This window comes from Asterias rubens, chromosome 2, assembly GCF_902459465.1.
Source record: "Asterias rubens chromosome 2, eAstRub1.3, whole genome shotgun sequence".
NCBI lineage: Eukaryota > Metazoa > Echinodermata > Asteroidea > Forcipulatida > Asteriidae > Asterias > Asterias rubens.
Window position 1 is genome coordinate 15,703,362 of NC_047063.1, and position 21,040 is coordinate 15,724,401.

Here is a 21,040-nt window from a genome sequence, read left to right on the forward strand (position 1 = left end):
GCAGTTCGTGGCTCGATAAGTCAATGACACAGGTGCCCAGCACAATGATTACCATTGTGTGAAAGATGGCAGCCATAACAACTGCTGTGATGGCTAAACCAAAATTTCAGTGATTTTGTGCAAACTGACATGGAAGTTGTAAGAAATTAAATAATCAAGTCTTTTGATCAACAACTATAGGTTTAAAAACAATTCATTAAGACAACATTCATTGGAAGGGAATTGGGTCAGTTGTAAAAACAGTGACAAACCAAACCAAAACATTACGAGAAATCAAACAATAATCATTATATAAACATATACAAAATTCAATTCTACAAGAACTACAAATAGAAAACATTAATTTAAACGTAAAACTCTTGCCCTAGTTTACATTTGTAACATGTGCGTCAAAGTAAGTGAGCAATTTATTTACATCATCAATTGACCAAGCCCAATTTCATAAAGCCCCTAAGCACAAAAACCTGCTTAGCACACAAATATTACTTAGCAGAAGCTGGTAACCAACCAAAAGTCTGTCACATTTTTGTTGTTGTGACTGGTGCCCAACCCATATTTTGCTAAGCACACAAATTTGATCGGCAGTATTTTTGCCCAATTCGCAGTATTTCTGCTCAACAGCTTTTTAAAATTGGGCCCTGTCAACTAAATTCTTGAATAAACTTTTTAAAACTAAAAATTTGTGGAATTTTGAAAATAATTCATTTTTTGGTACAAGAATTTAACAGTTGTCTATGGGTGCGTTCGATTAGCTTCCCTGGGTCGACCCCGGTCTGCCCCCCAGTGCGTTAAAATAGCTTTGAGGTCACTCCAGGTGCTCACCCAGGTCAGCCCCCAGTGCCCTGCTTGTGGAGTGGGTCAATACGAGAGGGGTGAGTGATCGTTCGTTTAGCTCACCCGAGTGAGCACCACGGGGTTGACCCAGGGAAGCTAATTGAACGCACCCTATATTAAAAAAATGTATGGAGTGTAAAAAGGATTACATTTTGTTTATAATGAAACCATGTGGGATACCAAAAGGGGGTTTTCGCATCAAGTCAATCATTCTAATTTGTGGATGAATTTGCCGCTTTGTTTCCACTAGCCAGACGATTCTTTGTTGTTGTTTTGGGGTTTTGTGTGTGATTCATAAAAAAGGTTTTAACACGGGCAGTTATTAATTTGATACATTTTCTAATTGTCATATTTTTTAGTTCGGTCACAGCACACAAAGTTATTTTATGTTCGTCACTTAGAAACTAACGATTACTACTGGTAGGCAATTATTGCTTGTGGAATCTCAAGGAATTGGTGGCGATGCTTTCTGTCTAACAATTCTATGATATTAGGAGCCAGGGCAAAATTTCATTCAACCCAGGTAACAGTCGATTGTTCGCTTTACTGCGCTTTCTGTTTCCAACCCAGGAAACAGTAAGAACAGGGAAAAAGGTTTGCTTACTAGCCAGTGCTGAATGTTACAAACAAGTAACATTGCATTGTGAATCAGTGCTCAACCAAAGTGTCTTCACAACTTGTGAAGCACACAAATGCTTAACACAAATGTTCTACAACAAGAAGCAAGTTACTGTTTCAAATGTTCACAAGCACTGATCAGTTACTCCTTGATATTTTGACTGTCCATTTTTTTTCTATTCAGAGTCTTTAACAATATTATTTGGTGCTATAAAAGAAAACAGATCATGTCATCGGTAAAAAAAATTCATCAATGCATCTAGAAGTAATTTCTGTAATTAATTTTTTGGTTTTGGAAACTAGTAAACATTAAAAACAATTTATTAAAAAGAAAAATTGACATCCTCAACATCCTACAACACACAAAAACTAAGAAATGCAGGACTCCGTCCTGTCACCTTGTTTCTTTATTGGTTCCCATCAAAAATAGCATCTAGCCACGAATGGCTACAGCTACCTGGATGATCCTACCAGATGGCTTTCAATGTGGCTGTGGCTGTTGGCTTTCACTGTGCGCCAAGGCAGACATGGCGGTCTACTTATAATGAATAATTCTAAAATGAGTGTTGAATGTTAACCCTCCTACTATCTGATCATTTCATATCACCAAGTGTGGTTTTGAATTATAAAATATGCAAACCTGCAGTATGGTGTAATTTGGTGATGGCATCTACACATTACATCAACCCTCCTACTGTCTGACCATTCAATACCATTAATTGGTGTTTTTGATGATAGATTGACAATGCCAACCAGCAATAAGTCATCATGTGGTTACTGTAGTCATGTACACAGTTCGGTGACCGTTTTCTACCGAGGAAATGGAACAAAAGGGATCTGGGGGTTTTGACAGAGTGAGATTATCCTCTCTTCACTTTCATGTACAAAACAAAAAACAAGGAGATCTAAAAAAGGGAGAACAAAAAGAGGACCTTGATTTACCGAGTTGACAAAACATGTGCACAGTTTTGCCACCACACACAACCCTTGCAGTTAAATGGTTTGTTAATTTGCTTGAAGTATACAAAATTATCTGCCTGGACAAGGAAAAACTCTTGGTGGCAGTCTCTAGGCATCTTTTTAAAAAGTCGGTCTGCAATTTAACCAAATCTTTCAAACTCAGCCGAAGCCACATTCAAAGCCAACTTTCGGGAGGAGTCACTCTTAGAAGATAAACAGACCCCTTGCATATGACGTCATAAGATAAACAGCGCCCTCACTGAGGTAAAAAGCAATACAAATATCAGTGGCTGAATGTTGCGCGTGGCGTGTACATGTACATGCATGCACTTTTCCCCTCGTTTGACCTCTAGCTTATATGCAAGGAGGTACAATAGAAACTTCATCAAAAAGTTTCCACTATGGTCTCCCAATAAAGAAACAGCCTTTCTGACTCATGCCATTTTCACACTTTCGACTCAATTCTCATGGGAAAAAAAACCTGCCCAAAACAACCAGGAAGTTCCTTGGAAATGGTCAACCTCTCACGACTCCATGTTTGTCTCACGCTTAATGCAACTGTCCTGTTGACAATGAGCACACTCGGTATGCTAACCCTAAGGTTCTCTCATCTAACCCTACTCCTAAGCAGGTACCATTTCCTGGGGGGGAAAAACTACTATCTCACAGGTTCCACAGAGTAAGCACATGAAGTGTGAAAAGGTCAACGACATTTTTCTTTGGAGTTACCCAGAAAAGTTGTCGGTGTGAATGGGGGCAGAACAGTGCAACAGAGCAGAGTTGTCTACATCAATCTCAGGGGCTTTGTCACATGAGCCAACTTGGAGGCAACCAACTGAATCGCATGCTACAGGACCACTTTGGTAGCACAGAAGTAATTTTCTAAAGTTTTGTTTTTGTTTTTTTACAATAGTATACCCAAGAAAAATATGTGAACATTCAATTGAGACTGCCTTTTCTTATTGAAGGTTGCCTGGAACTGGTTGCCTGCTGGTTGCCTCGTGTGACATGAGCCTTCCACTGAAGTCATTTAAGAAAAGCAACATTTGCCAGCATTCAAAACATACCCTGATCATACCTTGGTCAGGATGGGGACTTATGTACACCATCAACAGGTGCTAGAACCACTGAAGACATCTTGCAGACACCTTGAATTAAAAACAAAAAAAGACTTCATACAAACAGGGTATGTTTTGCATACATGCACAAAATTACAACACGAAAACGACTCCTTAAGTTAAGAGGAATTTAGCATTCATGTCAAGACTACGGAACACTAATCCTTTCTAATTATAATCTATCCCCAAACCCATCACTTGATTCACTAGTTGACCCCTCAATGACCTCTCCGGTCACCCGACAGCGGTGTTTCATGGCACGGTCGTACGCCTGCTGGACTGACTTGCGCACAGCTGACTTGCGGCCTTCCATCAACTTGGCTTGGTCCAGACCCGAGTCCACGCCGAGTGGTTCCAGCTTAGACCTTGGAAGCCATTGCCTGGACGGAGAGGAAAATTAAGAAGGAATTTAGCAAACTAGCAATCAGACGTGCATAATATTAATTAAGCATTTAGTAATTTGTAATTAAATAATTTTGTTTGGGTTTGAAATTATCAACATGATTGAAATTATGAGATGAATACCATATTTTTTCAGAAAGTTAAAATTAAACGCAATCAATACATATTTATTTTACTATATGTAAAAACAAACCAAACCTAAAGTCTGGCAAGGCTAGTAACAATATGAATAACCCATTATTAGTATTATTACAGTGATACGTAGGCCTAAAACAAATAAAAACAAATTAACAAAGCACACAGCAAACACTACAAGATTAAAATACATTAAAACAACCAAGAACAGAGCTGCCAACATTTGCATCTCGCAATGAGGAAGATTTTGTGCAATTATAAAAGTATTTAAAATCACATTCGGAATAATTAAAAAACAAACAGAATCAAATACAATCAAATTCTGCAAATAAATGTTGGAGAGGGCACGATAAAAGTAAACCCACTATTAGTATTATTACAGTAATAGGCCTAAAACAAATGAAAACAAATTAACAAAGCACAAAAAAAACACTAAGATTAAAAACATGAACAGAGCTGCCAACATTTGCATCTCTTAAATAAGGGAGATTTTGTGCATTTAGAAATCACATTTGGCATTATTAAAAAAAAAACAGAATCAAATACAATCAAACTCTGCAAATAAACTTTGGCGGCGGCATGATAAAAGTAAACAAGAGAGAAAGAGATTTATTACAGGGATGAGAGTCATTGCGCACAAAAAGGTCTGAAACCACACATGTAGGAAACAAATTCTGCTGATGTATGTTGAAATTATGGCTTTTTCCACCTGAATGGTAACCCCTGGAGTTATAGATTCCACTGAGATTTTAGGAACAGTGTTCTCAGCACTAGAGAAGTAGATCAAAGAGCAGGATTTTGTTTTTTTTTATGGAAAAAGTAACGGCTGATTTTCTTCACCAGGCTGACTTAAAAAGTCTGAATTCAGATAAAAGTCTGACAAATTTCATCCCTGTCATTAACAAATTCAAGTCAGGTTGTAGAGAGGATTGTTGTATCCCAATTGGTGGCTACAGCTATGACAACCACTTTTGCTAAGACGTTACAAAAACAAGTATGCATGGTGACCAAGCCATAGCCATTAATTCGGCCTAAACCTGTGCCGTCAGTACAACCTGTGCAGCATAGAGCTATATTTAATGAACAGATCATTGGTATATCAGGCTGGCAGCTGCTAATGTGTCATAGGGAAATCTGTCCCTCGGAGTTGCTGTCCCCATATGGGAACAACATGGATCAAAAGAGGACACTATCAGAAGAAGTTGTACACAGTTTGCCTAATGGTGGGAACAAAGCTCTGGGGGACAGAATATGCCAATTAGGTACCGTTACATTCACATTAGTGCTTTCATTCTTGTGCATGTAATATGCATGGTTCCACAAACCCAATATTGCAACAACCCCCAAACCCCAATTATGCAACAAGAAATCAACTCTTCTGACAAAAATATACATTCTTCCCAGTGCAACCCAAACTTTTGATATTGATAGTGTCTAAAGTTATTTCATTTATCATCAACGAATAACTACCACCACAGCACCATTCAGAGGAAGAAAATTTGGAAATAAATGTACCATAGTCTCTCAACAAAACAACCGCCAGTCTTTTTCAAAGTCCTAAATTAATTTTGAGTAGACCACAATACCGGAGTACCAAAGTGGTATAGTATAGCCCCTTTCTATTGAAACGCCACAGCCTTCTGTGTTTTTATCAACCAAGGAAAACTATGAAAAATGAAAAAAAAAAAAAAAAAAAAACTGCCAGTTTATAACAATGCAAAACAAATATTCAAAAACAGTATTGAATTTGTTGGAAACAAAGCAATCATCAATGGGTGGTATTTGATTGAATTGAAAGTTTGCAGAATTTTTTTTAAAACATTCGTCCGTGCCAACCAGATTTGTTTATCAACAATGGAATGGTCTTAAAGAACAGCTTCAAAATGCAGTATTTCTATTTCACTTACCATGTTCTCTTGTTGTCGAAGAAGAGCACAAGGTAGAGATGTTCCTCAATGACGACTCGTTGATTCAACACTTCCATCGGAGGCACTGGGATTGGAACACCGTTATGAAAGAAACCTGATCTGGGCATCTTAGGATTTATGATCTGCAAGAAGAAAAAAACCTTTATGATCAGTTTTCCCAAGAAAGAAATAGAAAATTCCATAACTATTGCTACAAATGACTACATGTGCCACAGTTCTACAAGTCCTTCTTGAGTGAAGGGAAACTGTTTTATAATACTAATAACACATAAGAGCAAAGTTAACAAAAGGAGTGAAACAAATGAACAACAACAATTTAATGACTAGCCAAGAAAACAAATCAAAAAGAGTAAGTAAGGCTGTGGGAACAGAAATGTCTTGAGAAGTAATTTTCACACAGCCAACATTGCCGTTGATCTGAGCTTGTAGGTAGCGTGGAACAACTGCGAAGGCTCTGTCCCCACCTGTCCTTTTGGATCTAGGAATGGAAAGCAAGGTCAAGTCCGAAGAGGAGCAGAGTAGATGTCTGTGTACATCCAGGACGTTACCATTTTGTAAATGTATCAAATCAACAGTATAAGGGATAGCTTGGGCATGAAGAACTTGGTGAAATTTAGTGTGCACATTTTGGAACAGATTACTTCTTTAATAGGAAGCGGAAGTAGCTGTGTCAGCCGACTATCAGACGGTCGATCCCATCCAAATGCAAAGACTATCTGCTTTGAAGTTAATGAAGTAAAATGAAATGTCAATTGTAAAACACCTTAAAAAAACAGTGTACCGGTATATAACAAACTCGTATCAAAGTGTCATACATACACTATTACTACACTGATAACTGGGCATCAACCATTGCTGCCCATCTCAACACCTGTGCGGCACTGGCAGCCGAATTGGCAACAGATATTGCTAGTCATTCACATCAACGTCCTCTAGCGTAGGAGGTAATTTCACTCCTGGGTGACGAGAGGCAACTGTAGTTACATGCATCCTGTTCAAGGACACAGATGTAACCACCGGGATTCAAACCCACATTCTCGGCCATCAGTTTGATGCCATAGACCACTCAGCCAACCAAAACACGCTAACTGTTTGTTTAGAGTAACTTTGATGGATTTTCATAAGTTTCTTAAGTGAAATAAAGTTTCAATGTAATTCCCTCTTGACACTTCAATTTAGCTGCGATTTTGACATGCTTTTACAAAACACACTGTAAAAGATAGACTAGACAAAAACAAGTTGTAAGAAATATACTGATCCATCTTTAAATTGTTCTTGACTTCAACTTACCAGAGCAGGGTACGATGGGTAGCCTCGACACTTTGCCCAGACCAGGTCCAGGGGACTGAGTGGAATATCATCTTCATCAGAGTTCCAGCTCGTACTCCTTGTCTTACCTGATCAAAAGGAATTGGCGTTCAATAAAAATAAAAGAGGGAAGTCAACCAATGCTCCACAGATGGTATTCTAAAAAGCTGATAGTTTAGAAATTGGGTTCACCAAAGAAGAGATGGTAGCTTGGATTTTGGGGTGTGTATGTTTTGTTCACCTCAAGAAACAAAGCTACGGTGCCAACTGCTTGGTGCCAACTGCGTTATTGGCAAATTAAGTTTCAACGTCAACATTATATTATTTTGAAAAATTCACTAAAGAGCTTGAGTGCAAGTTAGTGTATCAAACATCATGAAACGTTACACAAATCTGTGATGGATTTATCGGCAACAGAGTAAACATTGAACTCAAGTGAATCAGACACCAAACCAGTGGGCCCAAATGGAATTCAACTGTCCAGTGTTCAAGTACATGAAGCTGATAAGCAGAACAAAAAACAGCCAAGCACAGAAAACTAGCGCTTAACGGAAAAAGGTTCACAACCCAAATGGTGTGACTGGTGATGCGCTAAATCTTTAGCTGCTTAACAGCTCAATGGCACTGGTCCCTTTGGTTTGGTGATGCTGTACTGTGTTCAACGAGTCTCTGTGAGCTAAATTTTGGGGTCGTTAGTGCATTTATAATGTTGGGGCACGATATGTCAAGCACCACACCATACAAACCCTGTATTATATAGGTTTGTTATATATAAACCAAAATGACCCATGGTGAATAATTGCCTGACGTTTCAACGCTAGCGTAGTCTGTTGCCAAGACTAATAGTCTATCTCAGAGTCTTAGAAAGAGACTCTGCTGAGGTTGAAAGGTCAGGCCAGTTACCACCTTTTAAATCTTTACTTTAGGGATTTTAAAACGGTTCCATAGATTTCAAGTATGCTCAAATATAAAGCAAGCTTGGAGAGACAATGAATGCTAAAAACCTCTTCACTAACTATCAAACAAAAAAACCACTGAGACAAAAACCTCGGCCAAACAAGAGGCACATAACATGTATATATAACACAGACATAACAAGTGAATCAAAAATGTGCATCTAAAAAGTCAACAAGTGTGCTATGCACACCCTCGACAAAATGTAACCCAACACATACAGAATGCATCCACCGATAAAAATATTTATCCACACATAAAAAATGTGTGTCCACACACAAAATATATATCCACAGACACAAAATGTGCACCCACATTATAAAAGTGTGGATCCACAGATTAAGATGTGCATCCACGCATAAAAAACTAAAATCTACACAGAGATGTGCATCCACACGTAAATGTGAAATCCACCTTCATAAAAATGTATATCCACACATCAAAATGTATAGTCACACACAAAAAGATGTACATTAACTATCATCCACACAATTAGAAAATGCATCTAAAGGTATTCACACTAGTTCAAGGGTGCTTCTATCACATAAAAACAAATATCAACCACATCCACAAGAAACACCAGGTAACAGTCATGATTGTTGTGTTACTAACTGATCAGCAAAAATGAAATGAAGTTATTGTCCCAAAACACTTACTTTCTGGACAGTTTTGATTATGTGAAAATTATACTTGAGTTCTCGGTTGTATGAACACATAAGGATAAAATTCTGTGCTTTTTTGGGGGGTGACAATTCTTACTTCATGACTTTGTTACCTGGTTTTTCTCTCAAGAATGGACCCGCACCGTGGTGGCGATTCCGGCTGGTGGTGCTCGTGCTCTCGCCGCACGAAGTGTCCCCGCTGCTGTCCTCGGGTAAGTTGAGGCGGTTGTGATGTCGCCGGTGTCGGTGTCCCTCTTCCATGGTGGACGTAGACTCAGACACAGAGCCAGAGGTGGTGGTGTTAGTGCTGGAAGTGCTCTCAGAGTCAGAGCTGCTCCTTGTCCGATTGTGCCCGGACCTGTACATAGTAAAACTCTCCCCCGTGGGTTTCACCCCTTCAAAGCCATTAGGTAAATTACTTGTCACACTGGACTCTAGGAGTCTTTTTGCCGGGCTGCAGTCTGTATTGCTGGCACTGAGGCTACGTGATCGTTTCCTGGTGTGATTCTCATTGACAACAGTCGATGACGAGGTCGTCGGTACATTGCCTTCATATTCTGTTTCTATATGGAGGCTTCCTTCTTGGTTTCCACGACGGTTGCTCTTCGTTGCATTCTCTGTGTCCATAGAGAGAGACCTCTTACCCAAACGTCCACCACCACGTTTCGACCCCGGACTCCCTGCAGGTTTACCGCGACCCGCTTTCCGACTCAACAGTACTGAAGTCCTTCTACTGACCCCACCTGGGGAGGGGCTTTTATCAGACGCATGGGACGGACTTTTAGCAGGCGTGACTACGACCTCTGACACATCATTGACCTCCAGGGTTGGTGCAGAACTCCCATCGCTCCCAGTATGAGGTTCAGACATGGAGCGGGAGACCCTCTGTCTACCCCGACCACGCCCTCTGCCTGGTGTCCTCGGTAGGGGGCGCATAGGGGATGCCCTGGTGGGTGAGGATTTGCTCCGAATGCAGATCGGTGCAGGCCTGGATGGAGATAGCTTTGGAGGTTCTGTTGAGTCACTCGGTGCAGGGCAGTCGCTTTCATCCTCATCTAGAAATCAAGAGTGAGAAATCAGTTTTAAAGAACATATCCCCACATCATCATCAACACTCTACAAATCATTTTTAACCACGGCGGCACTATTTGCGCCATATAACAACCCCTACCATTGTGTCATCTTCTTAATTCTTATATTGAGGATACATGTAACCAAAATGAGGCTGTATGGAAGAAGCAGTCTGTCCCCTTTTTATGTCCACACTCACAGTAGCAATCGCATACACAGGGAACTAAGCAAAGATGGTCATCATCTCCATCTTACTTCAAAATCCACATAACAAGGGGAACAATCTAAAGCCGGAGCTGGAAAATGAGATTTCCAACGAGATACCGTGACACTTACTGGACGAACCCTCTGTAGACGTTGCAGATGTTGCAGATGTGGACATTTTTCTCTTCTCTGCTCCCTTCTTGTTCAGTGACTCTCCCTTGGTCCCCTGATTTCTCTGTTGAGCCAGCTTCCTGCGGATCGTGTTGATCTCTTTGCGAAGCTGCTTGGTGCGGTAGGTACGCGCAGCACCGTGCTTGATTGTACACGTCATGTCGAGCTTTTCAAGCAGTTCCCGTAGTTGGTCCTCTAACGTCATGTCTGCCCGATGAGCAGGAGACAAAGCATTTTCAACTAAAAACAAAAAAAATCAAAATTGTAATTTACAAAATAAATAAATTAGCACATTCAAAATTGGAAAAGGAAATTAATAAGTTGACCCTACAAAATCACACAGTTAAGTACAGAACCATCTGTAAATTTTTACAATGCATCTTGCAGAATGTAAACTTTGTGTTTCACAATGCTTTCAATCAACGTTATCATGCATCAGCGTGGGAGGTGACATAATCCGACACAAAAAGGAAACAACTATAAGCTCAATCTCTATGGCAACAGGTTACCGAAAAGATTACCAACTTAATGTTCAATCAGCAACTTTAGAACCCTCCAATACTGTTCTTAACTAAGCCAACACGATATTACATGTGGTGAATGAATTAACACAGTATAAAGTCAACCCTCCTATTGTCCGACAATTAATTATATCATCCACTGTGGTTTTGAATGATTGAACTAAGCCAGCCTGCAACACGATATCATGCGGTGAATGCATCTACACAGAATAAAGTCAACCCTCCTCCTGTCTGACCATTCACTATTATCCACTGTGGTTTTGCATGATAGACAAACTAAGCCAGCCTGCAACACGATATCATGTGGTGAATGCATCTTCACAGTAAACAGACAACCAGCCTACTGTCCGACCATTCAACATTATCCTGTTTTAAAACGAAAGATGGTAAACCATGTGGTCGCATCTAAACACACAGTACACAAAATAAATAGCAAGTTTACTGCACATTTAAACCACAATACACAACCGGTAAATTTGAAAGGCTTTAGAGGGCTGGTAAACTCGCTGAAAAGTTACGCCAAGAGTGGGATCGTTAGTCAAGGCTTGAAATTCCCTGGAGGCCATTGCCTCCATTGCCCTGGTCTTGGCCTTGGTGCCCCTTCAAAAGTTTCTCAAAGACTTTAAGAATTTCGGATGGAAGTGCCCTTTTCAAAATGAAAGTGGCATTGCCCTCTCAAAGATGAAATTCCAGGTCCGTAAACCCCCAAAACATTCTGACAGGAAGCGTACAATCTTCATAGATCTCCTACTCCCTCAAGGTCAATGCTTCGCCATCTCTCCCAGATTCTAGAGGCTCCGTACCTCATCCATATCGAAATCAGAAGGTACTTACAGTCGTTCACATCGAATTCCAATTCTTTGAAGTTTGGGGGGATGTCCGTGTGGAACCCAGTCACAGGGTCGTAGCCGATTTTATCGACAATGCGTTTGGCGTTACGGATGACTGACCCACCCTAAAAAAACAGAACAAGGATTTTGAAGGTAAAATGCACTTTATAGTAGCTTCATCTCAAAGGCACTGGACACTATTGGTCATTAATCAAAATAGTTGTTAGCAGAAAAACCTACTTGGTAATAATATAAAACATTGTGAGAAACGGCTCCCTCTAAAGTTACACAGTTTTTAAGAAAGGGGCAATATCTCACCTAAATAATAAAAGATCTCAAGCTTGACGCCTTTTTTAGGCATCTTAAAGCAAGCACTGTGCAACAAGGGTGTGTTTTCTTTCGACAAAATTTAGTCAAAATTTTCACAGTGCCTTTAAACAAATGTACATAAGTTTCCCACGGCAAAATTGTGTAAAGAAGATAATGAAGAAATATCAAATCTGTCCATACCGTATCTCTGAGTTTGATAGCGGCGCGGTAGAACACGGTGTCCTTGCTGTTGTACAACATGCAGTTCTTGACAATCAGATCAAAGTCTGCCTCAAATTCATCAATGGTCCGATACTCGTGACCTTGGACCTTATTTTTCATTGTAAGGAAGTCCATTGGGCTTTTGATCACTTGGAAATAGTCTGGTGCCTGAACACAGAGAAAATGAGAAAACATGAAATGAAGGTAAATTTGAAAGTGATTGTTTCATAGGGGTCCAATTAAGCCTGTGCCAGTTAATTAAACGATAAACCGCCTTGTCCAGTATAGAGGGGCCATTCAGAAAAGGCATAATTAAAACTTAAAAAAATGACATTGTTTTGGGTGGGTGGGTCAAAAGATTTGGTTTGCATAAAACTTCATGCATTTTGACGCTCGCTTTCTATGTTCCCGAAAAGTGTTCAAAATTGTTTTAAAAGCGTGCAAGCAGAGCAGCCACCTATGCTAACCCTATCAGCATTGTTTTTCCATTGTTTTTTCTGTGCTTCCCTTCCAGGGGATAGTGACAAGAGGTATCGATACAGCGTGCTGCTTATGGTGGCGAGGCTGGCCTTCAAGCTGTTGAAAAAAAAAAAAAACCTGTGAACGAAAAGTGCAACTGTTTGCAAGCGCGAAGTCTACTAGTAAATATACACTTATCTTTGGTTTTAAAAGCCCTAATCTGCAGTTTGGGGCATTTTATTCATCTTAAAAAAAATAATAATAATTGGGGGGGGGGATGGGAGGTGGTTTAAAAACAGATTACTTGAAAACAAAAAGAGAAATCAAATCCCTGCTTTAGCCTACTCAGAATATTAGATATCATACCTCTTCCACTGAGACTGGCTCGGCAAAGATCCTAGTTGGGTCTCTATCCTCTAACTGTTCCACAGTATTCCTGAGTAGAATGTTAAACGGCTGCAGTTGCATCTCGATTGTCATCTGATTCAACTTGATCTGTGAAAAATTACAACAAATAATTAGTCGATCAAAACTGAGTAGATTAGCATTTTATTTAGACATCTTTGAGTGCCAGGTTATGATGTGCTTGCTTTTAATAACTATTGTAATTTTTTTAACGATTGTGAATTATGTCGCAATTCAGCAGTATGCTGCTATGAAGTTTTTAAATAAATAAACCATATACCATTGTTGTGGGCCCAATTTCATAAAGCTGTTTAAACCATATATCATTGTTGTGGGCCCAATTTCATAAAGCTGTTTAAAACGCTGCTAAGCAAATTTCTCTACAGAGCAAGAAATGAGTGGTAATCCAGTGAAAACAGTATAAACTTTATAGAACGTAGGCTGGTAAACTGTGTCTGCTTAGCATGATTTTTCAGTGCTTAGCAAGATTTTGTGCTGACAGGCTTTATGAATGCTTCTATGGTGCTTCTCAGGAGGTGGCTATAAGAAAACAAAAAGGAAATTTTTGAGTAATAATGCATTACTCTATCAAGCATATTGCTTAAATAACTTTCTGTCTGACCACATGCCAGCCTGTATAAGCCTGCCTGGTGAATAACTTGCTGTCTGACCACATGCCAGCCTGTATAAGCCTGCCTGGTAAATAACTTGCTGTCTGACCACATGCCAGCCTGTATAAGCCTGCCTGGTGAATAACTTGCTGTCTGACCACATGCCAGCCTGTATAAGCCTGCCTGGTGAATACTTCGTGTGAATGCGAATGTGATACATATTGTTGATGTCACAAACTCGCATCAACTAATTTGACAGTCGAACTCGAACTCTGTTCAACTTCTGCGAAACATTCGCTGCGAAAACAGCCCTGTGATGACAAAATTTGTATCGCATTCACATTCCAAGGAAGTTTCAACCGGGCTTAATGCGATATCATGTGGTAAATGTGTATCTACTCAGTACACGTATAAAGTTAGTTCCGTTCACAGTTAGGCCACCAAACAAATTCTACAAGTTGAAACGGCTAAACAAATTGTTCAACTCACTAGAAAATGTAAGCAATAGTTAAAGAGGTTTCAAATTCTGCTTTTCCATTTCTATGCTGAATTTAAAGGTCCTACATTTTCCAAATTGGAAAAACAAAATCACAAGTACAAGCGTTTAACCAATTAACAAAAATGTTTATAAACTTCTGATGTACCTGTTCTCGTTTCAGTTTTTCTCGTTTACGGATGAGCTCCACAAGGAGCCTAGCTCTCTCTAGGTCTTGCCTGAGCCGTTGCCAGTACTTGAGCTGCTCTTTCAACTTGTTGGCTTTCTGGTTCTCGCGCTGTGAGTTGCAACAGTGACAAGAACAGAGGTGGACAAAGTTGGAGACGGACCAAAAAATAAGGCCAAACGTACACAGCGAGATACACATCATCAAAGAAAGAAGTAAGATGGAACAACAACAAACATTTCAGAAAGTATGTAGACAAATAGTGAAAAACAAAACAACCAGGGAGAGAAAAGAAGAAAAAAGGGTACATTAGTTAACAGTGATTGTTCGGGATCCACATTTTTTTTTATAGATGTACTATAAAGATAACTGATTTTCAATCTAAGGATTTCTGTTTTGTTTCATCTAATTTGTTTAATTCAATTAAACAAATGTATTTGTCTAGTTTGGCAAAAGATGATCTAATAAAAGATTATTCTATTTGAAGAATTTGTAGCTGATGGTTTCTTTACGGTAAGAGTTAACAACAACAACAACAACAGTGAATAGACAATCACATACATGTAGCCACAACATCAAAATTAACATCAATATTTTGCCCCCAGTTTCAGCAGAAGAAATTCAGAATTCTTCATGCACTAATTCATGCACTAAATGTTAAGATATCTATGAGTGAACACCAAGAGACTACACAACTGAATGTCTACAAACTGTATTGTGGAAGGTGAAGTTAAAAAATGAAATGCAACAAGAACGTGGAAACTCTTTTAAAAAGTGAAGTTTGTGAATAATATCAACTTCCAAAAACTTGAGAGATAGGCATTCCTCAAATAATAATAGATGAAATAAACTAATATAACTATTTGATGAAACTAGATGAAAATGTTGAAAACGAGTGCCAAGGTACTGTTCATGTTGTATATTCCAATGAAGTGTGTTTTACAATTCAAGAGCATGCACAGTGTCTACAATGATCTACAAACAATGGATCATTATATTGGAATGGAATTTTGTCAACAGCAAATTTTCTTATGAAGGTTTGAGCCTGCCAGGTTCATTTGTGTGTTGTTTTCGGGTGGTTTTGGGTTGTTTGGTTTTTTTTTTTTTTTGGGGGGGGGGGGTTCCACAACACAACAAGGCTTGCAGCTCAAAACAAGAACTGAAATAAGAAGACAATTTGTTTAATTTTTTTTTTTAAATGAGTTAAGTATTTTTCAACATTCAACAGAACTGAAAATTATTTATCAGACTGAAAGTCAACATGTGAGCAAAAAAACGAGACTGCGTCCAAGTCTTGCCCAGTCATGCGTTTACTGGCCCAACAAAAGGCTGACAACGGGCCTACAAATGTAGGTGGTCTGGGTTAACTTTTGAGCCCTGACGGCAGAACATTGGATTTTTTTTTGCGCAAATCATTTTTGCACGATGGACACTTCATTAGAAAATAACAGGAGGCAAAACTGCTGTTTGGATATTTGGTAGAAAAATGTAACAAAAATTCCATTTATCTGTTGACTTCACTACAAACAAGTTATTTGAAAAGATAGACAGGAAACTGGGGGCTACACAAACCGGTGGTACCGAGTCTTTGTTCCGTTGCGACTGGTGGTGGGCCTGTAGACGTCGAAGCAGGGGCACGCCATTGCGAGATTGCCGTTTCAGTGTCCAGTAACTAATCAGCCGTTGAACAAACTGTTGCTTCTTTTGTAAACTTACTTTAGTTGTTATTTTGGCAATCCTGTAAAACAAATTTCAAAGTTAACTGAAGGTTGACAACAAGCAGCTCAGGCCTGATACTTCACGGAGGCAATGGAGGCGATTGGATTTCGAGAACTCGGATTTAGATTTTGAGGTCTCGAAATCAAGCATTCGAAAGCACACAACTTCGCGTGACAAGGGTAGTTTTTCTTTCATAATTATCTCGCAACTTCGACTACCAATTGAGCTCAAATTTTCACAGGTTTGTTATTTTATGCATACATTATGTTGAGATACAGCAAGTGAGAAGACGGGTCTTTGACAGTATAGTTTGTCTGGTGAATTCAAACAGGGATGCTTGTCTACACTGAAGTAGCCAGCCAGACGACTTCGACAGATTTTTTGACTGGTCCTTAGAGTAAAAAGTTGCTTTAACTAGCATTTGGCCAGCGGACCCCTACAGCTGAGGGAGAACACTGAAAATGTAGCATTGACAATATACAATGTACATAACATTGTAAGAACTTTCAATCACTTTTTGCAGGAATAGGCCTACAAAATGATTTATAATAAATGGAGAAATTGAAAACTGATCAATTATGGAAGTAAATTCCCCTTGAAACTCAAGGATAATTTGTTGAAGTTACTCCATTATGTGAAATTTTACATTACGAGCAGAGAAAAGAATCTAGTTGGAGTTTTTATCCTTCAATGATTTCCTTGCTCGTTTATTCAGCGTATTGAGTTCTTACCTCTGAGGTGGTATACAAGGCATGGACACAACTGGCATAGCAGCTCGTTTTTCAGCAAGGATCTTCCTAGCTTTTCTCATGTTCTTTCTTGACTGTGCTTTGGCCTTCTTTGCCGAAATTCCCTTGCCCGTCTCGTCATTCTCAACGATCTTATCGTTAGGTATGGTTGGTTTTTTCTCGACCTCCGGCGGCGTGTGAATGTCACAGTAGGCTGTCTTTCTGATGCTGATGGACGTCCCGTTGATGTTGGTCTCTCGTATCGGCTCCATTTTCATAAAGAGTCCCGCCTGTTGGGCACAGGTCACGTGGAAGGCTGTATAGCAGTTTGCTTTGTGACACTGAATGCAAGCGCCAACACCTCGCTGCTTACAGATATAACAAGTGAGTTTCCACCTGGCAGCTGGGATGTGATCAATGCTGTCTATGGGTTCTAAGAATACTGTGTTGGCAAAGCCCACTTCGGGGATCCAAAGAGCACACACAACATGGGCCCAGCGTCCATCGTCAGTTTGTTTGAACGCAGCACCTTTATTAGGACAGAGTGCGCAGTCCACCGCTCTGGACGGCGACTGAAGGCAACGACGACACAGCCACTGTCCCTCAGGGATGTACGGCACACCGTAGCACTCCTGATGCACAGCAAGGTTGCACATATCGCAGAATAGTATCACATTGCTGTTCTGGCACTCCCCGTCATTACAGATGCAGCACACTGCATCTTCATCGATGAACTGATTGTTGTCCGTCTTTCCTGATGTCTGACTCTGAAAGTAGGACTCTTTCTCAAGCCGATCCATCAGTGTTTCAAAGACCTCCTGAGACGCTGTGGGGAGTCCGTCTGTTCTGCGTTTTTCATTCATCATGTCCAACCAGGCATAGTCCTCTTCGTCCATGTCATACTCGATCTCTTCATCAAGCTCCTCACGGGATTTCTCAATGAAGCGAAAGTACGCCTGTGGACGATCTGGCAAATCTGGAGGCTCTTCATAGCCGTCCAGGATCTTATAAGAGGCCTCTGGGAGCTTCATGGAGGATGCACTCCCAACATCCTTCCGCTGCTTGGTTTGATCCAATGACTTGCCAGCCTTACTCAGGGGTTTCTCATTTTTCTCCTCTTCACTCGTCTCACTCTCAAACTCATCCTCAGTGAGGATGTCTATTGTCTCGTGGATATCCAGCCTGTGTACAAGACCATCAATGTCTACTTCAACCAGTCTCTGTGCCTGAGCATACGTCAGGGCTTCCCGTGTGGGGGATCGGATAACCGAAGGCGATGGGGAACGCCGATTCTGCCGATTGGGTACCCGTTTCCTCCATCCACCTCCTCGCTTCATTGGAGTTGAGTACCCGTTGCCGCCGGGTTTTCCATGATCAAAATTGTTCAAGTGAAATTCAATACCTGAATGGCTTCTATATATTTTACCGCAGTCTTTGACTGGACACTCGTAAGGGGGTTTAGTTGCACGCAAATTCTCACAGAAATACTTGACGTTAAAGTCTAATGCTGGCATGGTGTAACAGAGGTGGTAGTTGATATGGGTAGGTTACTACACAAGCATCGCAGGAACTCTGGCCTATAACAACCAGAGATACCATGCATGCCGTGCAGTCATTGACATCTGAAAAGAAACAACAATTATACACTTTTGTTAGAACCCTTTGAGGTTTAAATTCCACCAAGGTACCTGCAGTGAGCAATTTTACTTGTGCAGCATAGCAAAATGTGAGAGACAAAATGCACCAATTGCTACTAAAAAAAATCACCATTTGCAACTCAATAATTATTACAAATTTTAGCGCGCACAAAATATTTCCAAATTCTATGCTTTATTGTTTGACAACAAATTTACCCGACCCTGAAAACACAGAAGAAATATCAGTTTGCAGCAAGCTGTTTCTAGCTTCTGGTTTTTAGAGGTTTTATGAGTAGCAAAGTAATGGAAAGCAGTGGAAATAAAACAAAATATAACTAAATTTAGCAAAAATTCTTGACCAAGGTTAAATCACACACAGCAAGTCATCATGGTTCCAAGTACCAGATTTTTAAATTTTTTATTTTTAAATTGTTTATTGTTAATATTATAATACAATTGGTATAACGTAACACCTTTAAAAAAGTTTAAATACCCCATAAACTGAGAATCGCTCAAATTTTCACAAAACACACAACCTATTTTTAAAATAAACATAACATTAAGTAGGGGAATATTGTAAAACAAGCAAATAATGGTCACCTTTAAAATTAGCTTAACTTTTTAAATTCCAACTGAATAAAACATTAGATTATTAATTTAATGTTTTCTATCATTTTTCAAACTGCACTGTATTGTAACAAAAACTATTTACAATCCATGAATAACTGTGTGTGTGTGTGTAGTGTTCATATTATTATGGTATACAGTGCATTGTACATAAATGTAGTGTGTATGTACAGTGTGTGTAGTGATCATCAATCATGCACACACAAGCCCCTGTGGACAAAAATGAAATGTTCCCAGTGTAGTTGTTGTCTGTGTAGATAAATCGGTGCATTTATTATAAATAATGTACAATCTATCTGAATCCCACAAGGATTGCATGGCCGGGAACCCTTTAATTTAACACCACACAGCTAGCTAGCGTCAATTGAATCATGACTAGCCTCGCTCTTCGTGTTTTCTATGCGGAAATTCGCAGTACACAGCAGGCAATGCATTTGGATTGAATGGACACTATACTAGGCGCCATCTCATGAATATGTATGTACATGTACCAACATGGCCAAACTGCGAAGCGACGGTTGTGTGTGTGTGTGTGGAATGTGCACAAGACACGGCGACCAAAACCGATGAATTTGAAGGCGAATTACACACCTTAATCATGCCGTTTGCGCCGTGCAAACTGAGAATTGACAAACAATGCTACTGAACAAGAGATAACAGTCGAACATGGTTTATTCAATTAAAGAGAACGATGAGAAATTGTCATTAATTGCAACGGTATATTGGTAATGTATTGACCTTACCGGTGTAGTGTGCGTGCGTGATCCTGCCGTTTCTCCTGCCTGCTTTTACCGCAGTGGTATGGGTATGGTGTATGCACACGATTATGAATTCACTCCAATGCTTGCTACACGCAGACACAATCCAGACGGTGTACGAACAAAGACGGTTGAACAATGGCTTCCGACCCTGAAATTGCTCGAAAACGACAAAGCGCGGCATAAAAAACCACTGTATGAATCCTCTGGAATCACTGGATCAAACTAGATTTGAAAATCTACAGATATCTGCGTAAAAGCCTAGAAATCTGCCATTGATTTGGAGGTGTACCGTCCACACACGCACGTAATGCCCTCGCCCTTAGTTCTTATCGGACATTTTTTTTCAAACCTTCAATATTAGCGCCCCCTAGGTTGATAGAAAAATAACAGGTAACGTTCGCGCAAATCACGCGCATAAACCACCACACTGCTGACACAGTCGTTTCGGTCGGGTTGGGGCGGGGGCATGTGGTATAAAGTAACAGTTTACAATTTATTTAAAATAAATAAATTATATATTAAAAGTGGTATTCTTTTATCGCAAAAATAAGGTAGCAACAACTATTTGAGGAAGAATAACGAGCTTTAACAATTATCTTGCTCGACAGGGCGCATGTTTATTTTTTAGCCCCATACAGAATGATATTAATGGTGTGATGTAATTCGACAGGTATAGCGGGGATCCTTCAGCTGCACGGACGGCTGCTGTTCATGACGTATCCATCTTTTGCTACTTTTAAATATAACATTTGTGTTATACTTTATTTTATTTTAAATAAAGCAAACAAAATGTGGCGTATACTTCAAGTAGGAAACAAAATGTGAGATGGGCAGAACAAGGGCGCCCATCAGCAAGCGAGTGGCATCATGGATCATGGTGGCATCTGATGTTAATATATTTTATGATTTTACTCAATGCATCAGATGTAAACACGGGGGATCCTCCCACCTTTGTGATTTTGTCTCAATGTTTTAGTATTACGAAAATCTATGATTCAGCCAAAAAGTGTTTTCATTTCCATGTTCACCAAATACTTGACTCCATCACCGCAAAAAGTATGAACGCGCCAAAATGTAAGCTTTGATCCCTGAACAAATAGCCGTATGCTGGTGTGGCATGTTCGACTATATTTAATATACGGCTGTTTAACTGAATAAACGTTTATAATTTAAGTGCTTCGAAG

The 21,040-nt window shown here is 39.8% G+C and overlaps 1 protein-coding gene across 3 annotated transcripts; it reads right to left on the reverse strand.

Annotated features, from left to right (window-relative positions):
• Positions 1-926: 926 nt before the first annotated feature.
• LOC117303869 (bromodomain and PHD finger-containing protein 3-like) lies at positions 927-20,173 on the reverse strand. 3 transcript variants are annotated; one of them, XM_033788280.1, is made up of 12 exons: positions 19,839-20,173; positions 16,835-18,453; positions 15,966-16,122; positions 14,367-14,495; positions 13,073-13,201; positions 12,227-12,415; positions 11,721-11,841; positions 10,327-10,605; positions 9,033-9,974; positions 7,286-7,392; positions 5,975-6,117; positions 927-3,910 (listed from the first exon to the last, which is right to left on the reverse strand). In XM_033788280.1, the coding sequence occupies exons 2-12, from the start codon at positions 18,343-18,345 to the stop codon at positions 3,703-3,705; spliced, it is 3,915 nt and encodes a 1,304-aa protein (XP_033644171.1). In that variant the 5' UTR covers positions 18,346-18,453; positions 19,839-20,173; the 3' UTR covers positions 927-3,702. The 3 variants fall into 3 exon arrangements, with proteins under 3 accessions (XP_033644171.1, XP_033644180.1, XP_033644163.1); XM_033788289.1 differs by having other exon boundaries at positions 9,063-9,974; positions 15,957-16,122; XM_033788272.1 differs by having other exon boundaries at positions 15,957-16,122.
• Between the last annotated feature and the right edge of the window lie 867 nt (positions 20,174-21,040).

Bases quoted from the DNA above. Each gene is read 5' to 3' on its own strand.
- LOC117303869 (XM_033788272.1), bottom strand. From the start codon at position 18,345: ATGCCAGCATTAGACTTTAACGTCAAGTATTTCTGTGAGAATTTGCGT. The intron at 11,842-12,226 runs GTATGGACAGAT...CTGTTTTTTTAG, and splicing joins CTATCAAACTCAGAGATACG to GGTGGGTCAGTCATCCGTAA. The intron at 6,118-7,285 runs GTAAGTTGAAGT...TTCTTCTTGCAG, and splicing joins ACCCATCGTACCCTGCTCTG to ATCATAAATCCTAAGATGCC.